The 22,500-nt window shown below is 36.7% G+C and overlaps 1 protein-coding gene across 1 annotated transcript in view; it reads right to left on the bottom strand.

Moving 5' to 3' along the window:
- The window catches only part of Exoc5 (exocyst complex component 5), a 46,567-nt gene that overhangs the window by 5,760 nt on the left and 18,307 nt on the right, over positions 1–22,500 (bottom strand). Inside the window, exons 5-14 of the mRNA XM_032918169.1 lie at positions 20,706–20,770; positions 18,892–18,920; positions 17,535–17,644; positions 16,997–17,041; positions 16,755–16,895; positions 15,896–15,978; positions 14,775–14,984; positions 12,907–13,054; positions 4,913–5,021; positions 1,275–1,395 (exon numbers count right to left, since the gene is read on the bottom strand). Coding sequence (XP_032774060.1) covers positions 1,275–1,395; positions 4,913–5,021; positions 12,907–13,054; positions 14,775–14,984; positions 15,896–15,978; positions 16,755–16,895; positions 16,997–17,041; positions 17,535–17,644; positions 18,892–18,920; positions 20,706–20,770 — 1,061 coding nt within the window. The remainder of the gene's footprint in view (positions 1–1,274; positions 1,396–4,912; positions 5,022–12,906; positions 13,055–14,774; positions 14,985–15,895; positions 15,979–16,754; positions 16,896–16,996; positions 17,042–17,534; positions 17,645–18,891; positions 18,921–20,705; positions 20,771–22,500) is intronic.

The raw sequence follows: 22,500 nt of genomic DNA, 5'->3' as shown, positions 1-22,500 counted from the left end.
ACTTCCTTGTTTGGGAATCTTTGAACTTGTTTCTGGTCTAGATATGACATAACACTGTTCAAAAAATCTATTAAACATTTATCTCAACATTTCCTGCACAGATAACAGTGCTAAGAGGACAATATTCGTGAAATATGTTCATATATATATATATATATATATAATTCTATTTAATTTTTAAATGCCTTAAAAGTCCATATAAATTGATATGAAGATATGATCCAAATCCTAATGCTTTATCAAAATATGTTCATTTATGTTTCCTGTACATGTTTACAAGCATATCATGGCTATTGGTGTAGACGATTACAACATTTGTCCATTCCCTTTCTTCCCTGAAAACCCTATAGACCTCTCCTAGCCTCAGACCTTAAAATGAAGAAAGAAAGGGAGGAAGGAAAGAGAAGGAGGGAAGGAAGATACTAACTTATTACTGGACTGTCTCAGACCTGCCAGCTCCTGAATAATGACATAGAGACTTTTTATTTTTTGAAGCTTAGGCCTTAGCTGACTACCTTGCATAACCTAATTAATTAACCCATTTATTCTAGTCCACGCTTGCCATGTGGCCCATTACCTTTCACTCGGTACCAGTACATCTGACTTTGTGTCTGGCTGGCCAAACTCCTGCCTCTCAATTTTTCCCCAGAGTTCCTACCTCTGTCTGAAATCCCGCCTTTCTTCTCCTGCCTCAGCTTCTCCTTCTATAGGCCATCAGCTCTTTGTTAAACAAGTCAGAAGAATGCCTTAGGCAGGTGCAGAAGGACAGAGACAAACAAGCAAACATAAAACCTCCATGTGAGATTGGGTCTTACTGTCCAAGCTGACTTTGAAATCATTATATTGGCTAGACTGCCTCAAACCTGAGCTCCTCCTGCCTCAGCCTCCTGAGTACGTGATATGTATACATGTGTGTGTGTGTGTGTGTATGTATGTATACATACGTGTGTGTGTGTATGTATGTATGTATGTATGTATGGGCATGCCTAGTATCTGCTGTCTTCCAGAGGATGCAAACTGCTGAGTTGCTCTAAACTGGAAGGCCCTTTTCACATTAGATTTCAGATTCTCATTCATGATAGTTAAAACTTCAAATATATTAAAATTAACAGCACAGTGGGAAGAGAAAACAAGAGTTCAAGGAAAAAGAAAAGACTTTTATTTCAAACCTCCTGTTCTGCTTGATGCTTACATGAAGATGTATTCTTTAAAAAAATAAAAATAAAAACATAGTAGTAGTTGAATACCAATGAAAATATGACAATACAACTAACCTTATTAGTGGCATTAGGTGATCATTAAACTGTTTGTCAAAAAGATGAAAAATAGTATTGGCCTGTTGTACAACATCCAAAAAATAGAGATTTGCATTCCTAGAATCTGATGATGGAATTCCTAAAATTGGAAGGATAGGTAAGTGAGAACAACCTTGAAAAAAAACTGAGCAAAAGAAAAAAAAAAAAAGGATTTATATACCATATGAATAAAAATAACTGTCACATAATAAATCAGCAACAATTAATAGATTAAACAGTTTAACGAGATCCATCCAAAGTTACTTTTATACCCCAAAGTTAATCATCTTCAAGAGTTGCTTTGATAAAATGGAAAATGAATCGATTAACAAAGTGTCTGAGCTCTCCCACCTTCCCCTTCTGTCCTGAAACTTCCTACCAATCCCATAAATACATTCCAACCATCCTCCTTAGAGCCAGGCCTTCCTCCCTGACAGTTAACATGGCTCTCCTTGTGGCCTTCTAGCAGTTTTACCCTCTGCCCTACAGACACCTGTCAATCACACACTGTGCTCATCATGGTCTCCACTCTTTCCTCAAAACTATCCAGAACCTCATCACCCAGAGATGTTTCCTCAGCATCTCCTAATACTCTATGGTTCTTAACAATGTTCTGACACCAAAAGATGGAGCTGAGACCCTCTCTGAGTCTGCTTCCTCCTTCCTTCCTTACAAGATCCTTCCTCTTTGGAGCTCTACATGCCAGTGTTTCTATCTAAAATTGAGAAGACTAGAAAACTACCCACAGCTAACGATAATATATAACCTTACTGCCTACCTAGAGTAACTTTACAAATGGAAAACAAAGATGTTTTGTACAAAAGACACAATCATTGGTGGGAGAATTAAAGGTGCCAACACAAATACACAATAAAAAGGCTGAACCACACATAGAAAATACTAATCACCAAAAACATGGAAATTAAGACAGTATTAGTAGATATATTTAACTAATAAAATGTAAATAAAACCCTATTTCCTAACATATATAAAAATCTGTATATACCTCCAGGCTAGAAGCAATTTAAGTTGTATGGAATAAGATCCTTAGGAAAAAGGTATGTTAATGAAAATTATTTAAACTATATATGCATAGTGTGCTTTGACATGGGACTTTACCTAAAGACAATTCCAGTAAAGAGTAAGCACTACAATGCTACTCCAGCATGTCTCATCACCTGGTAGAATTTTATGTGGCCATTAGGAACAATGACCATGAACACTGACTGCACTGAACATGCTCTTGAATAGGAGAAATATTACCAGTCCAAATGAAATTTTCCTAAACATTTCAAATTCAGAATAAATAGGAAGGTTTTCATTCTAGATAAGCAATAAATTCTTCATGTCAGATTTAAATTTATGTTACTTCTTGTTATCTTGTTATTTCTAATGAATACCTTAATTTTATTTGTGTGTGTGTGTGTGTGTGTGCATGCGTGTTTGTCAGAGGACAACATTCAGCAGTCAGTTATCTCCTTCCACCATGGGATCTGGGTACTGAACTCAGGTTGTCAGACTTGGCAGCAAGTGCCTTTTACTGCTGAGCCATTTTGCTGGCCCTTAATCTTATTCATTATCTTATTCTGTAATCATATTTTAAAATATTTAAATTATTCCAATACAAATGACTACACTAAGTCATTTTCTAGCAGCACAGTTGAAGTACTTGATGTCACCAGTCTGCTCTAATTAAGTTAAAGTTCCCTAACAGACATTGTTACTTATGAAGGAAACAGAGTTCCTAAGTTCGTGAAGGTGAGTCAAGGTGAGTCATCTATGGCTAGCTCTGGTTCATTATTAAAGGTTTCTAGCGTGGTGCTCTGCAGTCAGGAGGCTTCTTGAGTTCTACATGCTTTCCACGTGCTAGGGTACAATGCTGGAGGGTAGAAGGGACTAAACGACTGAGATTCCTATCCTTTAGGATTTATATGCTGTTGTCTCGACTTAGAATATTCTTACTCCAAACATTCAGTTTACTCACCACTTTATTGAGTTCTCTGGTTCATGTGTCTTCTCAGAGGCCTTCTCTGACTACCCTTTCATAAAAAGCTTTTGGGGGGCTGGCGAGATGGCTCAGTGGGTAAAGGTGCTTGCTGCCAAGCCTGACCACCTGAGTTCGATCCCTGGAACAAACATGGTGGAAAGAGAGAACCAACTCCTGCAAGTTGTCCTCTGACCTCTACATGCGTGAACATACACAAAATAAATGATAAATAATGAAAAATAAAAAGAGATTCTGCCTGTAAGTCAGTCTTTACTCTGCCTCCCGGTTAGCATTCTCTATCCAGTATCTAGTTTTGTTTTCCTTTACTATATTTCTATTATTTTTACAAGAACACGAACCCCATGACTAGGCATGTTAAAAAGTATGTGCTTAGTACTGAGAAGAGACAAACAGTAACAAATCAAATTAAATTCTGGGACAGTGGCTAACTATGCTGCAACGGGAGCACTACTGCACTAAGTGGTCAGCACAAGTGTCTCTGAACAGGGGACATATTGGTTGAGGTCAGGTTGAGAAGACAAATATAAAGAGCTGAGGGAAAGTTTACGCAATGGACAAATCCAAATACAAACAGCCTAACAGGAAAACAGTGAAGACCAGGGTTATTGAGACAATGCAGGCAAGCAGCACGGTGAGAACCCTGGAGAGGGGCACTATGGAGCACACTGTTCTAAGTCGTTTGCTTTTATCCCCTCCAAGAGTAATAATCCTGAGGAGTCGTCAGTAGGAAAATAATAATTAGAAGATGATAATGTTCAGAGTGGGATGGTGTCCGCAGAGATGAGACAAAGCAGGTAAATTATATCTGGATTATGCCTACAGTGTTTGCTAATGAACTGGCCGTCAGCAGTGAAAACAGGAAGGTTAAAGCAGTTTCTGGGTTTGGTATCTAACAACTGCCTTAAAACCTTATGAGAAGAGCACTGTTGGAGGAAGACAGTTTCTTTGCTCTATTATTTTACATTACTCAAAAGTCACTATATAGTCTAGGCCAGCCTCAAACTCATAGTGACCCCTGCCTTGGTGTCCTGCATGCTGGAATTACAGGCATGAACCACCATGCCTGGCTAAAGAATTTCATTTTTGAAATGTTAATTTTAAGATTACCCACTTAACAGGTTACAGGGTCAGGTTATCAACTAGGTTAAAAAGATGGAAAGTCAGGAATATGTTGTTGTTATACCATAGATACAAAGTAGCAAACCCACAAGAACAAGGCTGGGAATGTTAATATAAATGTATTCCTTTCCAGACTTATTTTTGAATATTTTTCCCTCTAAACTTACTCAATTCCTAAGCAGAATTATTCTTAGCTCTATTTATGCTCCTTGACATTTTATAGCACAGACAATTGTTATAAATCCTCCAATATATTGTGCTGAGTTACACAGTCTGTAGCCTTTCTTTACCGGATATCAGCAATATGAGAGAACTGTGCCTATGTTTAATTTTTAGAACCTTGCACACCCTATTATCAGAGAAGCTCAAAATACATTATATTGAACTGAATTCACCACATAGAAGTCATAGATAAAACAGCAGTATGAATATTGTTCAACCAAACAGAAGTAAAAGAGTTTAACGAGAAGTGTAACAGAAGTATACTTACCAGCAAGCCCCGTTTCTAAAGCATAATCAATATGCTCAATACATAAAAATTCCACAAGAATGGTAAAAATTCTAAAGGCATTCCTTGGTAAATCAGAAGGATCAGAAAGCTTTAAAAATAAGCAAAAACAGTATTATTCTTCAAGCCTACATTTTAAAAAACCCAACTTTTAATAAAGTCATCTTTTTGTATAGAACACTATTTCAGGTAACTGAATGTCACTGTTCCTATCTCACTGTCCACACAATTATAATCCTCTTGACTGTAACTCTCCTGACTTAGGGCAGTGCCTTTTCAAATCTAGGTTGTAATCCTCAAGTAAAACCCAATTATAGGGTTGGGGATTTAGCTCAGTGGTAGAGCGCTTGCCTAGCAAGAACAAGGCCCTGGGTTCGGTCCCCAGCACAAAAAAAAAAAAAAAAAAAAAAGAAGCAAAACAAACAAACAAACAAACAAACAAAAAAACCAATTATATTTTCAACACACATATGGGTGCACTCTGCTAACAATGTGGGGTATATTTTGAATTGCTGGGATCACAGTCAAAGAAATTTGAGAGTCTCTAACTTGGAGGGCTGTTCTAGGAAAAACTCAAACCAAAAAAAAATACTTGTGGAATTAGGCTGTGAAATCAATTAATATACATAGTAATAAAAATGTAACAAGATCAAATTTTAACTAATCATATCCTCATGGAGTAAGTCTCTATAATGTTATTCAATCTGACCAAGTCATAGTAACCTCATTTATGAGATGACCTAAGATTAAGAGCATTTCTCCTTGGTCTTAAGGCTGGGATAGAATAGGAAAACTGCAATTTAATTTACACTAAGCTCACATGTTTACTTTGATGCTGCTACTACTAGACTATTTAAAGAACTATTAGCAATTATGTTGAGAAAAATGAACTCTTAAAAAGTAAATGACTCTCGGGTTGGGGATTTAGCTCAGTGGTAGAGCGCTTGCCTAGCAAGCAAAGCCCTGGGTTGGTCCCCAGCTCAACAAAAAAAAAAAAAAAAAAAAGGTAAATGACTCTCAACTTGTATTAACTGCTTCTCTATTATTTATGAATTGCTTTCCACCTTTGCCAAAACTCTTTAGTATTAACCCAATTTCAGGATAATACTGTTTGGACTTCTTGGAGTATGAAATATTTACAAATATATAATGAGGTCAAGTTTAATAATAAAGTTTGTGTTTTATGAATATCTACGAAAGTAGCATAAAGATAACAATACAGTATTTTTTCACTAAGCTTTAAGGCCATAATTACAACTTTCCAATGTACCACTATATTAGTGGCCAAGAGTCTTTTATGCTGGAGCATGAAGATCCTGAAGTTGCAGACTAAGGACACTGAATCCTAACAAGCCTGATGTGTAAACTAACCAATGTGTAAAGAATCCAATGTACCATTTTAAAGCCCCAGTTGGTAAGGGTTTCTTAACCACTACTCCAATCTTTAATTCTCAGCAATCTCTACTCCTTTTCCTTTGTTTCTGATGTTAAACAGGTACCCTTACCTTCATCACAAATCATAAAAGCCAAGCCTAAGTTTTCACCTTTTTCCTGCTTATATCCCCAAATCCATACAAAACATAGAGAAGATAAACAGAAAACTGAAAAAAAAAAAAAAGTATAAACAACTTCCAAGAATTAAGAGCTGACATGCACAGCATACTCCAGCAAACAATGTGAATACACAGTCTCTCAGGTATACAGGAAACCTTAATCATTATGGGCTGTATCTTGTAATATAAACCATCTCAATAAATTTAAAAGGGATTGACGCTATGATGCAAAGTTTTCTCACTGACTACCAATGGAATAAAACCCAAAATCATTAACAGAAAGGCATCTAGTATATCTCCAAATGTTTGGCAACCAAATAACACAATTTAATCATATAAGGGCCAAAAAAAAAAAAAAATCAAAGCAAAAATTAAAAGAGTATTTTAAAATGAATTAAAATAAAACATATTTAAAAGCTCAGTTTTCATCCAATGCAGTACTTAAGAGAGAAATGTAGTTAGATGCACACACCAGAGAGGGCACACACAGGAAAAGATCAGCACACTCACTCGGGTTTTACCTAAAAACCAAACTAAAGCAAAAACAACCAGGAAAGGGGCAAATAACACCTAAGCAAGCTGAGGGAAGGAAACAATAAGGAACAAAATCAGAAAACCCAAGAGGCAAGGGGACTAATAAAACCAAAATGTTGGGGAAAATCAGTAAAATCAATACACCTTGGGGCTAGAGAGATGGCTCAGTGGTTAAGACACACTGACTGCTCTTCCAGAGGTCCTGAGTTCAATTCCCAGCAACCACATGGAGGCTCACAAACATCTGTAATGGGATCCAATGCCCTCTTCTGGTGTGTCTGAAGACAGCGACAGTGTACTATCATACAATAATGGTGTACAAATAGATAATGAATATCAGCTTCTTCAGCCACAAGTCTCAGGTACAGGTGAGCTTAGGGTTAGTAACGGTAACCAAGGGTTTTTATCATGCTAAACAGACTTGAACAACATAATGTGTACAGATTTCATCTGCTAAAAGGAGGACAGGAAACTAAGCAGACAAATTTTCCTTGGAATTGAATGCCAGGCCTACCATGGTAAAACCTGACACATAACCCGCAGGCCCTCTCTTGAGCCGGGCACCCACAGTTGGTGCCTTTACACTGTGCACACCAGGTGGAAATGACAGTTTGAGTGGGCCAAACACATGCACCGCCAGATCTACAGAGGTCAGAGGCTACTAACAGACCATATTACTGGCCATATTATTGTATACTTATACAATAGTATAAGCCTTTGTCTTATCCCTGTGCTGTATTCACTTTGATGGACTATGAACTCTGAGTAAGACCAAGTATTATGATTTCCTACGACAGAAAGAGATAGTGATGAACACAAGTTATTTGGAGGTATGGACCAGGCCTCCCAGAACAAGGCTGTGGAGTGCTGAAGAACCTTGCAGTGCTGAACACAGACCGTTAGTTAACTGTAGAAACAGCTTTGGAATCAGAAATGGTCCCATCCTGTCTCAGGAGAAAGATGCAGAAACTATGGCCTACCTTTCTAAGGAGTTCCTAATGTCTAGGTCTTTCCTGCTATCAGGCCAGTGTCAGCCTTAAAGAATGATTATGGATTTGTAACAGACTTGGGCTTGAGGCGCTCTCTGCTGTTGAAATAATGACAGCTAGGAAACCAGAGATTTGGTTAAAAAAAAAAAAATCTCTATTTAGGGTGCCATCTAGTGCTAAAACAGGGACTGTTGACCATGGTCTTTGTGACAATTAACAACAGATTATTCTGGACGAATGAGTATACATAGACAAGGGCAGATTACTATGATGCTAATAAACACCCAATCTTTCAACATGGAGACACTGTTATAGGTCAACAAGCATGCAGGGTTTTCAGGGACCTGATAGTGAACAAAAGCAAGGCACCAGAACCACCCAAAGTGTGTGCTCTTTCAAGACAGAAAACTCAAAGTAGATGTTTTAAAGAAATTCTAGAAACCTGAAGAAAATATATGCAAATAATTCTGCAATTTGCCAAAGGATATTCAATAATTTTAAAAAACAAAAAGATTCTGAAGTTAAAAGAATAGTAAGTAGAATGAAAAAGTAATAGATACAAATAGCAGAGAGAATCAGGGGAAGAATCAGCACCGCCACCTCAGAACAGATGTACAGGAAAAAGAAAACGGAGCCAGAATGCCGACAGTGCACTGACCTATAGGGAAGCAGTAAAGGGTGAATATTTGGGCTACAGGGATTCAAGAAGGATAGGAAAGGAAGAAGAGTAGAGAGTTTATACTACAAAGAGACATACATAACCAAATTTCAAAGGTTAAAGAAAAGGTTCTGAAAGCAACAAGAAAAAAAAAGGAACAAATATCAGGTAAAGAATGTGAGAGTGTATGCCTGTCTTCAGAGGTGAAATGTGGCCTTTTCTGTTCCCTTCATTAGTAAGTATTTGAGTCTTTTTTTTTTTTTTTAACTCTTTTCAGTCATTCAACTGCAGAGTGGCAGTAACTTGATACTCACACATTGAATGAATAAAACAAAACAAAACAAAACAAAAACAACCCAACAACCAAAACCTGACAACCAGGAGTACTGTACTCAACAGCTTTTAGAAATGAAGAGAGGTACAACATTTCCAGACAAACGCTGAGAATATTTGTCACGACCGCATCTTTCTTATAAACAAACAAAAAACAACCCCAAACAGATGCTTAAAGGGAGTTCTCCAAACTCCAACAATGAGATGCTAACAAGATGAGAAGAACTGATTCTACACATAAATTCCAAAAAGCTTTAATACTGTAAACATAGAACAAAAAATATATATAAATGTTTTTTTCATAAAATCTACAATACCAGACTAATAACTATACTAAAAGTGAAGTGTGACATTAAAAAGTTGAAAATATGGAGAGAAATGGAGTGCAGTAGGAAGGTTTTTATTCTCTTTCTTGCTCCTATCTTTACAATCAACAGTTAAATTGCTATCTTGTTATAGTTGAAAGTCATCCGTGTCCGTCCCCCCCCACCCCCCCGAGCTGAGGACCGAACCCAGGGCCTTGCACTTGCTAGGCAAGCGTGAAAGGTTTTTAAGTACTATCCTAACTATAAAGCATAAACCTATTAAAAAATGTCAAAAATAATAAAGCATCAACATACACTAGTAGGTAAAAATCATTTAATCACAAAGAAAAACTCTAAAAAAGCAAATAAAACAAAAACAACAAACAAGCAAAAAAAAAACTGGCAATAGTAAACTCTTACCATGATTACACAAAATGTAAATAAACTAAATTCTCTGAGTGGCTGAGTGGAATTTAAAAAGGACTCAACTATATACTACGTATATAAACAAAACCCAACACATTTCACCTCTAAAGACAACTGTATATTATAGAAAGATGAAGAAAGGATATTACAGAGATGGACTCCATATGAAAAGCAGGTATCATTTAAATCAGATGAAAGCTAAAAAGTGACAAGGATAAGTCATTATATAGTGATTGAACTAATTCAACAAAAGGAACTAACAACTGAAGATATCCAATATTAGAACAACCAAATATGCAAATATTAACAAGTTTAAAGGGAAAGATATGTTCCAATACAATAAAGTCCCTTACAGGGGCTTTAATATTTCACTTTCAACAATGGATGGATTAACCACCAAAAGACAGATTAGATAATAAAGAATCATAATCAAACTGTACCGTAGACCAAAGGAACTTAACCAGGCAGTTATTAAACATTCCAATCAAAGCCATTGCATATATATTCTCAAAAGCACATGGAACATGTTTCATTATACATGATAGGAGATATAAATTTGAATAAATTCTTAAAAGTTAAGTATCTTCCTAAATAAATTAGTAACAAGAAAAATCTTTGGAACTTACACAAATTCAAGGACATTAAACAACTAAATCATCAACAAGTCAATAAAGGAAATGAAATTTTTATCTTGACATGCATGATAATGGAAATAAACCACCAGTATCTTGTGGATGAAGCAATCCTGGCAAGAAGACAAACGACTGTGTTTTAGAGAGCAGACTCGAGTCTGAGCGATACTGCCACCACACAATTACTGCACCTAGGCTCAGGGACGGTCATGGAAGAGGGCGAAAGAATCTAAGAGCCGGAAGAGCATGGACTTTTAAAAATGTACCACTTCACATTGAATTGTTGCTACTTTTGATTTCTAGATCTCATGTTTGCTATGAGCATGTCTCTGAGAAATGTCAGAAGCTACATTCATCAGGTCCACCAACAACACAAGAGCTGAGCAAGGACAACAACAGCTATGTTAACAGGGGAGAACTTGAGGCTTCAGCCCTATACAAGAGACTACAGGCAACTAAGGGACGCTGAGGATGAGAAAAAGCTTTCTCCAGGGAATGGCATGTCAATCACCAATAGAATGGTCAACCCGGAAAACATACATACAAGCAACATTATACAGACCGAGAAGGTTGTATTCATGAATTTAAGAATTTAACAATAATTAATTTAAAAAGAGGCCATAAATTTAAAAGAGAGTAAAGAAGGGTAAGTAAAGGGGATGGGAAATAATGCAATCTCAAACTAAATAGAAAAACGATTAAAACAAAGACTAAGAGCTAGGTATGGTCATGAACAGTGCTAATCCCAATACTCAGGAGGCAGAGGGTCTGTGGGAACTCCAGGTCAGCTTGGTCAACATAGTGACATAATGAATTCCAGACCAACCAGGGCTACTGAGTAAGACTCTTTGAAGAAAAGGAAAAACAAAATTTTCTATATCAGTAAATGAAAGATGAAAAAGTATACATTATAATGAAAGCTATAAAAATACAAAGGATTATAGATTATCATGAATAAAAAAAAGTATATCAACAACTTTGACAGTTTAGGAGAAATGGGCAAATTCCAGGACACACACCTTAGCATAAAGGAGCAGAAACATAGGCTGATGAGGAATGAGTAATAAGCTGGTGTAGCAGTGGTGTGACTGTTAGGGAAGCAACCAACAAAGTTCTGGTGGGATCTGACGTTTGCTCCACGTGAGTAAGTTCAGACCTAGTGCTGTGGACTTGGTCAAATGCCCAAGACCCTAGTGGTGACCCTACTGCTTCTATGTGGCTAAATGGACAGGTTATTAAACTACGCCCTAAAGAGTTACATTTATATACAAAGATTAGTGTTGGCCCAGGCCTAGCCACAGGAAGTTTCTTTTTGATCTGATAAAAATATTAATACAATTTAGAGAAAGACTGTCGAGTTGGTGTGGGACTGTATGCAGGTACGTACTGTCTCTAATCATAGACACAAATTAACTCAGATTAGAGTAAAGCCTTAAATGTAAGCACTAAAATTATAAAACTACAAAATAAGGGTAGTGAAAATACTTCATAACATTGTAATGGATAGAAGCTTCTTGAATGAGACCCCCAAAGCAAAGAAAACAAAAGTAAAAACACACAAGATTACCTTCAACTATAAAGCTGCTACACAGTACAGGAAACAGCAAAGAATGAAAGAAAGCTTACAGAATAAGGAGAAAACGTGCAATTATACAATCTATTAATCATAGGTTCATATGGAGAACACATAAGGCACTAACACGGTGAAAGCATGATCATTTTACTTCAGTTAGGAAGGCAAGACAACAGGTAACATGCTGGTGAGGATATGGAGGAGAGAGAACATTCTACACTGTTGGTGGGAATGTAAACGGCTGTTATGAAAAGTGATGTAGAGGCTCCTCAAAAAGTTAAAAAGGGGGACGCAAGAGTCCTGCTACTTAGTATACAAAAAAGGAAAAGAAATCTGCTTGTTTAGAGAGGGCTCTGCATTCCAATTTTATTGCAACAATATTCACTACATCCAGAATCAATGTAAGTATCCGTTAAATAGTGGATAAACGGTAGATACACACATGAAGAACAAGCAGTCTCAGAACAACTTACTACTGCGTGACCCTGCGCGTATGCCTAATCTAAAGAAGTGACTTTCATAGACAGTGGAATGTGGACAGCAGCGGCTGAGGAGGGAGTGGGAAGAGGTGGGGAGAATGAGGAAAGACCGCTGAACAGAACTGTTGGTTAGGGAAGAGAAATGATTTTGGTGTTTTACTGCACCAGTAGGATAACAACAGATTAACAACGTTCTATATACTTTTAAATACTACGAGTGCTTTTAAATGTCAGAATAGATCTTAAATGTTTTTACCACAAAGAATAATGAATGTTTGAGAATACATATGCTCATCCTGATGAGAATATTACTCGATGTATAATTTTATCAAAACTTCATATGGTACCTATAAACATACACAATTTGTATAAACCATATTGATTAAGAATATTAAAAAATTAGTAGGTCCTAACCAGGAAGTACATTTTTTCCATAAATGAGATAAAACTTGAATTATACAACTATATCTTAAAAATTAACTTCTTATTCTTACCCTATGACATCTTTCAAAGGCTTGTTTGGTTTCTTGTAGAAGATTAACTACCACTTCTTGAGATAGGAAAGTCTCCCCATGTGTGTCAATACTTGGCCCCAGTGGTAAGTTGGTACGTTGTCTAATCCTTTCTTTCAAATCCTGAATACTAGTACACCATAAAGACAAATAAAAAAAAGTTACTATACTTAGATTTATAACTGCAAATACTCTCAACCTTAGAATACATCAACAAAAAAGAAAAAAAAGTCAAAATGAACCAATAACCAAGAGACTCAAAATTCTAATCACAAGTTTAGTTTTTAAATGACTTTCATCAAAAAAGGGTAAATTTGGAGTTCTTACTTTTGGTATATGCGCACAAGTGTGTCTGGGTGTATGTGCCTGTTTGCTCCCAAGAAGCCAGATGATGATGTCAGGAATCTTGCTTGGTCACTCATCACTCTAGTGCCCTAGGTCAGGGTCTCTCAATGCATCTGGAGCTAGGCTAGCAGCCAGTAAACCTTATGGATGCTTTTCCCTGCTCCCTGCTCCTAGTGCTCACATTGCAGGCGTGTGGGCGGGCAGGCGTGCGTGCGCGCGAGCGTGCGTGCGTGCGTGCGTGCGTGCGTGCGCGCATGCGTGTCTATAGCCACACCTGGCTTTTTATACAGGTGCTAAGGATTTGGACTCAGGCTCTTATGATTGAATAGCACTCTTCCCACTGAACTATGTGTCCAGCCTCTAAAGTTATCTTCTTCAAAGTCTTTTGCAACTTAAGAATTTCAGCTCAAAAAGCTATTCTACATAACAAATAACTACAAGACTACTAAAAGTCTTGTATAAAAACTTAAGAATTTTAGTACTTTTAAAAACACAACCATTTAAACATTGCTCATGCCCTCACTCTATTAAACTAAATTTATTAAGTATACCTGAGCCTTTCTTAGTGACTAAGGATCACCTGGAATATTTATTATGTAGCTATCTCTTGGCTAAACTATTTTTGCTACTAGAACATATAACTCAGGCTACTATGAACTCCTTTTTTAAGTCTTATGATTATTCTTTAGGGTTTAGCTTTTTGAAATATTTTGATTTGGCATAAGAAAAACTCAAGAACTTTTAAAAATGTGTTAGATTCGTGTGTATGCATGCATGCAGGTGCACAAGGGTCAGAGGGCAACTCTCAGGAGACAATTCTCCTACCATGGATTCTGGGAATAGAATGTGGATTATCAAGCCTCACACAGGAAGTAGTTTTACCAGCGGAGCCATGTCACCAGTTTAAGATTTTCAATGGCATTAAATCTTTCCTTTATTTATTATTCTACCCTCTAATCATAACGAAGAAGGCCTGGGTGTGCAAGTATGGACTCTACTGTCTGTGAGGCACCACAGAAGCTAGTCTTCCTCCTAGGACCTATCTGGTCCCATCAGGGGACAATCTGGACAACGAAATGTCACCAAGTTTACAGCAAACTCTTTTCTTCTCATAAGCAAATTATCCGAGACTTTAAAGTAAAAAATTTAATAGTTTTCTGTACAAATGACAAAACAAGCTCAATTCAGGGCTGCCTAAATGTAAACTAGTTGCTCTTTTCCTCACAGTTTCCATACAAATGATACAAATCTTAGTTAATAATTCAGAACAATTTACTCTGGGGAGGAACTGAAACTACAGAATCCTTTATATTTGGTTTACATTTTAATCATGGTTTTTAGGTCATTTCAGCATGTGATTTGTGAGAGGATTTGGTCAACAGCGCATGTAATATGAGGAGCAGTTCATAGGAAATCTTAACGACAGCTAAAATGTACTAAGTTTGCCCAAACTTAACATTGTTAACATTTTTAACTTCAATTATATTTAATTTTTAGAGACCTACCCTCCTGTGCCAATGGATCTCTTTTGGTGGTTTTTTGAATCATAATAGCGCTGTAGGATCATAGCACTTCTGCTTTTCAAATATCCAATCTCCACTTCAATATAGTTCTCCAGATAGGAAACGAAAATGGATTTGATAAGCTTAGACAAGAAAGTCTGTTTATCAGTACCTAAGTTAAACTCCATCAATTTGCTGGAAAGACTGGTGGTTCTTTTCATGGAAAAGAGAGAGAAAAAGATGAATATATATTTTAGATACAGCAATAACATTAAAGATCGTATATATTTATAAAGGAACTTTAATGGTTTATATCAAAATCATTTCTTAAATAAATGTTGGGAGACTACTTAGGATATAGAGAACAGCTTAAAAAGCTATATATGAAACATATTACAAATAGAATATTACGAATAATATTATAGTCTACAAAATTGTCATTAAGTGGTAGAGATGATGTAGGAAAAGAGACTGTGAAGCAATCATCAGTGCAGAAACACAAGAATGGAGGGCAGCCTAATGTACGCTCTAAGCCTTCATCTACAAGGTACCAAGTGGTAGGACGGATTCTACTGTGTTCACCACTTCTGTCTTTGTCAGTTTTTACTTCACACTGTTGAAAACAGTGCTGATGGTGTTACTAAGATGACCTTCCTCCCAAAACAAAGTGGCTGCAGATCCATGTAACTGCCCTAATCCTTAAAGTAAACACCACCAGCAAAACTTTACAGAAACTAGCTCACAAATTAGAAACAAAACTGACTGAAGGGAGTTTAAGCAAGGTCTTTTTTGTCAGTTCAGTAAGAGCTCTGCTTGTGTGCAACTCCAGCGGCATTAAAGGAAGCATTTAACGCTCAAAGAGGCACTGCTATCTGACAACTTGAATACTTCCCAAATTCTATTTTAACCAGGGAAGGAAACAGAAAAATCTGACATGTGTTGTTAGTGTTCAATAATTAAAAATGTACCTTCAGAAGGTACGGTCATCGTGCTGTGCAAACCCAGCAACCATGAGAAAAAGGCAGGGGAACCTCAAGTAGCCTGACCTACAGTGTGCTTCAAGCTGGCTGGGTACAGTGAGACTACTCTGGGCTCCAAAGAGTAACGAGATGATAACACTATACCTTGTGTACAGGTCATACAGACTTTTAAGATACTGCTCAGCATCCGATTTCCTACATTCTTCTAACTGATCTTTCACAAAACTCTAAAGGAGAAAAGTGACATTTGGTTAAACAAATATTAAATTGTTTAATTTCTCAGCATCATTATGATGAATGAATAAACCAAAGGTCAAAGCATAAGTAGCACAATCTCTCGTCTGTGAAGCCTAGAGTTAAGATTACACGAGACTGTGTGTCTGGAAAGAAGAGAGAGGGGGACGAGATCTCAGGGAAGGTGGGAGGCTGAGAAGGTGGACTCATGTGGTGTGAAAGCAGCAGGGCTTTTGTGGGGAGGAAGGGTACAGGCCAGTGCCTGGCAGAAGAACAAAGAAGTATAAGGCACATACAATATGGCGTTGCCATAATGCAACCCATTTCTTGATATGGTAACCTAAAAAATGAATGAAAAAAATCCTGCAGAGGGAGGGCTGCAGAGCTGGTTCAGTGGTGGGTCCCAAGGTCAAGTCCCAGTCTCCACATCAGGTGGCTCAGTCAGCTCCACGGGGATCTAATGCCTCTGGTTTCTGTGAGTGTCTGCACTCATCATGCATGAACACACACAAAAAAAACGATTAAAAATAATAAAAATATCTCTTCTGCTCTCTCTCTCTCTCTCTCTCTCTCTCTCTCTCTTCCTCACCTGGTTTGACACGATAAAAAAATAAAAATAAAAATAAATTTTAAAAATCTTGTAGAAACACATACACACACAGAGAGAGAGAGAGAGAGAGAGAGAGAGAGAGAGAGAGAGAGAGAGAGAGGAGAGAGAGAGAGAGAGAGAGAGAGAGAGAACTATTAAATTCATTAGTGTTAAAGTTACCTGTAGTTTGACTTCAAACACATTCTGAATAAGCTTAGCCAGTACTGCTTCTGGATTACTAAAGATATCTCCAACTTGCTTGTTCACTCGCTGACAGAGAATTGCTGCGTCTTCGAATATATCATTTCTCAAGTAAGCACCCTACACACAGGGTTATTTTACATTGTTAATGTTATTTTTAAATAGCTTCAAAATCCAAATTAGTATAAAATAAAATTTAATAGAGTATACTGAAAACTTACCTCCTGGCACTGCTTTATATAAACATCAATACAGTGGGAATAACCCTACGAAGAAGAAACAACGTTATCATCGTCTGGTTCTATTACAACAATCTCAACAAAAGTGCTATGTGTCATTAAACTATGTCTTATATCCACTGGATGATCAAAAACCATCAGACATAAGTTAAATTAACGGTAAAGAACAATCCAATAACTTAACATAGGTATCTTGTCCTATTTCCTATGATTAAGTTAATAGGAATTTTCAATAAGATTTTTCTTTTCACTTACAAGTATTTTTGACTGAGAACGATACATTAAAAACCAAGAAGCCTGGGTTAAAAAAATGACATGTTTTTCTTTCTCTAACTATTTTCAATTCCTTAATATAACATTAAGATCACCATAAAATCTTTAAATATTAAATAACATTTAACAACATCAATAAAGTCGCTATCATATAGTTATACGACAATTAAGGGAAATTGAGGAACAGAGAATATGAAATCTTTAGAAACTTGAAGCCGATCATGAATTAAAAAATCTTACCATTTACCTTAAAATGAAGCAGGACTGCTGCCACCTCTCTCATCCGGGAGACCTCACCTCTTCGTTGTGCACTGGTAAACTCCTGAATCAGCTGGCATTCTAAGTCGTGGTATTTACCTTAAAAAAAAAAAAAGACAATCTAAATATACAACTTACATAAATCTACAAAGATTACACAAATCTATAGTGATTATGGGTTTATTTTCTTTTGGAAGAATTATAAAAACGAGATTATAAACAGTAAGTCAAGCCCATACAATATACTAAGTAAGGTTCACAAATCTGTATTTCAAGACACACAAACTTATAAACTGACAAGAGGTGACAAACTCTTCATAGTATAACAGCCATATATAATTGTTACTTAAACCAAAAGGTGATTACATATTTAAATGAAAGAAAAGGGAGATGTCAATTCTGATGGCAAAATATAGGGAAAACATCTCTAATCTTGAATCTAAAGCTTTGGAAAGTGATGAGAACTAGAAAAGCTTTTACTAGAACGCAGGTATTCTACTGTAACAGTGGATTCACTATCAAATTTTATCCTACGATAGTAGTGGCTCTTGAGTTAATACCATACTCTCAAAGCTATTATAGTTCTTATTTATTAATATTTGAACCTTGCATAATTTAGAGTGATTAAAATATTCTTTAGGGAATCCAATTATCTACACGTGTCCTTGTTCTTAGACTTGAAAACACATGAGATTGGCTTTCTGTGAAATGGCTTGCCAAACACTTAAGACAGGTGAAGCCTAGTAAAACCAGTGATTCTCCCCCACCCCCAGAAGCATGGATACAGCTTAAAGCACAACCCAAAGACTGACATAATCCCACCAGCACTCAGGAGGCAGAGGCAGACAGATCTCTGTGAGGTCCAGGCTAGCCTGGTTTATATATGCATTCTAGGAGAGCAAGAGATATACCATGAAACCCTGTCTCGAGAAAACTAACCCGAAAATACAAATTATAAACTAACCCAAAATACAAATTACAAACATGTAAGGAGTTAAATATCGAAATAAGAATTCAATGCTCCTGTCTCAACAATACAATAAAAAACCCTTTTCAGAGATAAGTAACTGACCAAAATCTCTAAAAATACATAGTTAAGCTAAATACAGAAGGTATAAAGCTATCTGTCCCTGATTATTTTAAAATATAGAAAAACTCCTCAAACACACAGAAGGCCCTAGAAGGAAACAGCAGAAGCTGGGTATCCTGAGGGGAAAGGCCATAACCTCTAGGAAGGGAAGAATTAATGGTAGCATCCCCGCTTCCTCACTGGCTGCTTAAAAAAAAAAAAAAACAAACAAGTTTTTTCCTTTAAAAAAAGTGCTAAATAAACAGACTGCACTTACTTGCAATTTTGGATTTTACTTCTGAAAACCTGAAAAACAGAAAGTCAATGATGAGGTTGTGACAAAGATAATGTAATGTGAGCCCATACAAAGGGTGTGGGGGAGAACTGGGTGCAGCGATGAATGGGGACTCCGTATTATCTTTCTAACTTTTTTCAAATATAGAACTATCACAAGAGTAAAATGTCATTATAAAAGAAAAGATAAAGCTGTGGAGGAGAATACTGGAAGGGAAGTTTGCTAGGTACTGAATTTAGGCAGTTCAATGAAATTACTATTTCTTATTTAGGAAATGTACGTAGAATAACCAATTCCTTTGTTAAAGGAATTGAATTCCACTTGAGGCACTGACAACCCAGCCAATCTCAAAGCTCGATTTTGTCCTTACTTGTTTTAAATTCACTTGGCTATTGTGAAGAATAATAGTAATATAAAGTTTTAAGTCATTTTAAAAATGATCATTTTTGATAATCCAGTAGTCACAAATGATTAAAATCAGAAACAAATTATTCTAAAACTAGGAAAATGAAAAAGACCATAAAAGAATCCAGTGATGAGCCTAGGAGAATAACCATCAGTTTTTATAAACTGAAAACCACAATATACACTAAAGACATTTCTAACACTAAGCATCAAAGGAACGTGATTTTGAAAGATCCCATATAATTCATCATTTGAGGACAGAATCTGCTAAAAGCAGGTGAGGAACAAAAAAAACCACTTTTATAGTGCTATATAAAAACATTATAACAAGAGTCAAGATAGACATCAGAAAGTCTACACTGATCTATGTGAATACATTAGATCTGATTAGGATACATATATACACATGAACACACACACACACACACACACACACACACACACACACACACAGACACGGAATAAAGACGATAAACAGAGTCATGTACAGTAACAGTCTGATAGAGAAACCAGAATGTATGGCAGGATAGAGAATACAGCCAATTACTAATCTTGACTAGACACTTATCTATTTAAGTAATGGTCCAACTCTTGGGTGATTAAGAATATTATTACTGCTTATCTGTTATGGTACAGGGTTGAGAGTAAAATAAATATATGGGAGGTGGTTAACTGTATGCTAGGAAAATACAGTCGAGTTTCAGGTATTTACCCACAAATATCTGCATTGTGCTGTATCTGAAAACCTTTAAGTATCAACAGAAAACCATGCTCTCTGTTATGCAGAAAGCTGAGCTTCTTTCAGACTACCACCCGAAGGCACTGCTTCTCCTAAGACTCATTAAAGGAGTTCAGCATTCCACAACTAGATGATATCATGAGCATTTCTTTCTGAATGGACAGTTTTATTTTAGGGTAAAATCTAGTTAGTGATGGCCCCAGGACCTTGCGTTTGAGAAAAGGGTGTTCTTAAATTCTCTTGGACAGATACTATGGGTAGTCTAAACTCCATACAGTTATATACAACAATCAGTACACATCTTAATTTTTTGACAAAACCATATAGCTTTGACAAGCTTTTAAAAGATGATCAGAACCCCTTAATTTAGCCCTGGTCTAGTAATAGGAAAAACAAAAATGGAGTTGAACAGCCAAGTACAGCCAGGTTCTTAAAATTCCAAACAGGAAATCAAAATCTCACTGTTACTTTAAAAGATCAATTTTGTTTTCAAACACCAAAGAAACACAGTTGCATCAAGGTTTATCATTACATTGTATCTTATTATACAAATGAGGTGCTCAACAAATTCTTGTTGCCTCAATGAGCAGGAAAAATACAATTTTATCCCATAAATTCTATTTACAAGTAAGCTCTTGAGATATAAACTTGCCTATCGAAAGGTAACTCCTGGGCGATCAGATGCAGTTTCTGAATGACATCTGCTGCTTCCTTGATCTATTAAAAATAAGTAAAAGGAACAATAAAAAATAACTTACATTTCAAAAATAGCACACCTGAAAAGATTAATACCTCCCTATAAACAGTCATAACACAAGGCCCAAATAATTTTCTTTAAGACTTTGTGGGTAATGTCATAACAACTCCAAACCTAGGCATGTAACCTTTTGGTACTTAAAATATTGTGATTTATTTCATCCCAACAAAATCTGCAGTTCAATTTTACTCTGAACAAATCAAAAATCCTGTTTGTCCAAAGCAACGTATAAATTTCTACTAAGTTTGTGAGGCCAAACAGAATAGACCAACTTAAGAAGATTTAGATTGTGCTACTGCATAGATTAAGCTGATGAATAAAATGATAACAAAATGGTTACCAACCACATACATTTATATAACACATGCACAGAAAAGCAAAGATGGCAGTTTAATTTAGCATCGAGTGAAATATAGCACAAAAATGTATTCATTTCCAACTTGAAAGGAGCCTCGTTAGCACAGTGGGTAGCTCGTCAGTCTCATTCCAACCTGAACAGAGGAACACAGGCAAGGTTTCTACAATTCATTAAATGTAGGCATTTATGTTTATTTATGAGATAGTCCAGGGAAGTCATACAGGGGCTACTTCTTCCTTTAAATTGTAGTTTAGTACTTGTATTTTGGCACAGTTTAGTAACTGACACTGTGATGATTCATGCTCTTATACATTGAAAGAAGAGCTGCCTAACCGTGAAAGCAGGACTGGGAACATTAATTAGTATAGACGTCTCTAAGTGCGCATGCTGTCCCTGCCAAGGGAGAGTGGTAGGGCTTGTTCTTGATTACGCCACATGACAGCACACAGTAGTATTCCTGCTTCAGAGCTCTCCCTGTCTGATTCAGCAGGTCACTTAATGCTACCCTGACACCTGAGTACAGTTGTCCTCCAGTCTCACGATCCTCCACGCCATGCGTCTGACTAGCAAAGCCCTTCATTTTCCTCATCAGCATCCTCTTGAGAACACTGCTAATATCCAGCTCTGCCTTCATCGGGGTCTGTCTGCTCCTACTCCTTTCAGGAAACATGCTGTTTGGAAACTTTGCTTGATAGAGTAGTAGAAGGACCACACTTCTGTTTTTTAAAAGGCGTTTTTATTGACTCTTCCGAGCTAATAGTTAAGAACTGTTTAAAGTATACATAGCCCTCTAGATTTCAATATCACTTAAAATATGCATCAATAATACAAAAAGGTTCCAAAGCGACACCTCATCAACGGTTTGCACTGAGCAGTTTAAACAGTTTACAAGACTTATCCGGTCTTACACACAACAAAGGCCCTAAGATACTAGTGTAAGAGAAGGTGTGGCTCAGCCTGCAGAGTGTTGGCCCAGCATGCACGAGCCCTGAGTTCTAGCCCCAGCATCCTCTAAAAACCAGCGTGGTGATGCACACCTACGAGATAAAAGAAGATCAGAAATTCAAAGTCGTCTCTGGCTACGTACAGAGTTTGAGGACAGCCTGCACTACAATGAAAATCTGTCTTAAGAAAAGAAAGGAAAAGAAGGAAACAAACATACATACATACATACATACATACATACATACATACATACATGTAAAAATAGAAATAAACATAAAACAGCTTTTTTTAATGCAATAATGATGATATCCCCACAAGACTACAAACTTTGCTTAATGTATGAAGTAAGAATAAGGGAGACAGGGTTGGGGATTTAGCTCAGTGGTA

The sequence above is a fragment of the Rattus rattus genome, chromosome 12, assembly GCF_011064425.1.
Source record: "Rattus rattus isolate New Zealand chromosome 12, Rrattus_CSIRO_v1, whole genome shotgun sequence".
Classification (NCBI taxonomy): domain Eukaryota; kingdom Metazoa; phylum Chordata; class Mammalia; order Rodentia; family Muridae; genus Rattus; species Rattus rattus.
Note: the sequence above shows the minus strand (reverse complement) of the source record. Positions and strands in the feature narration are given on the sequence as shown.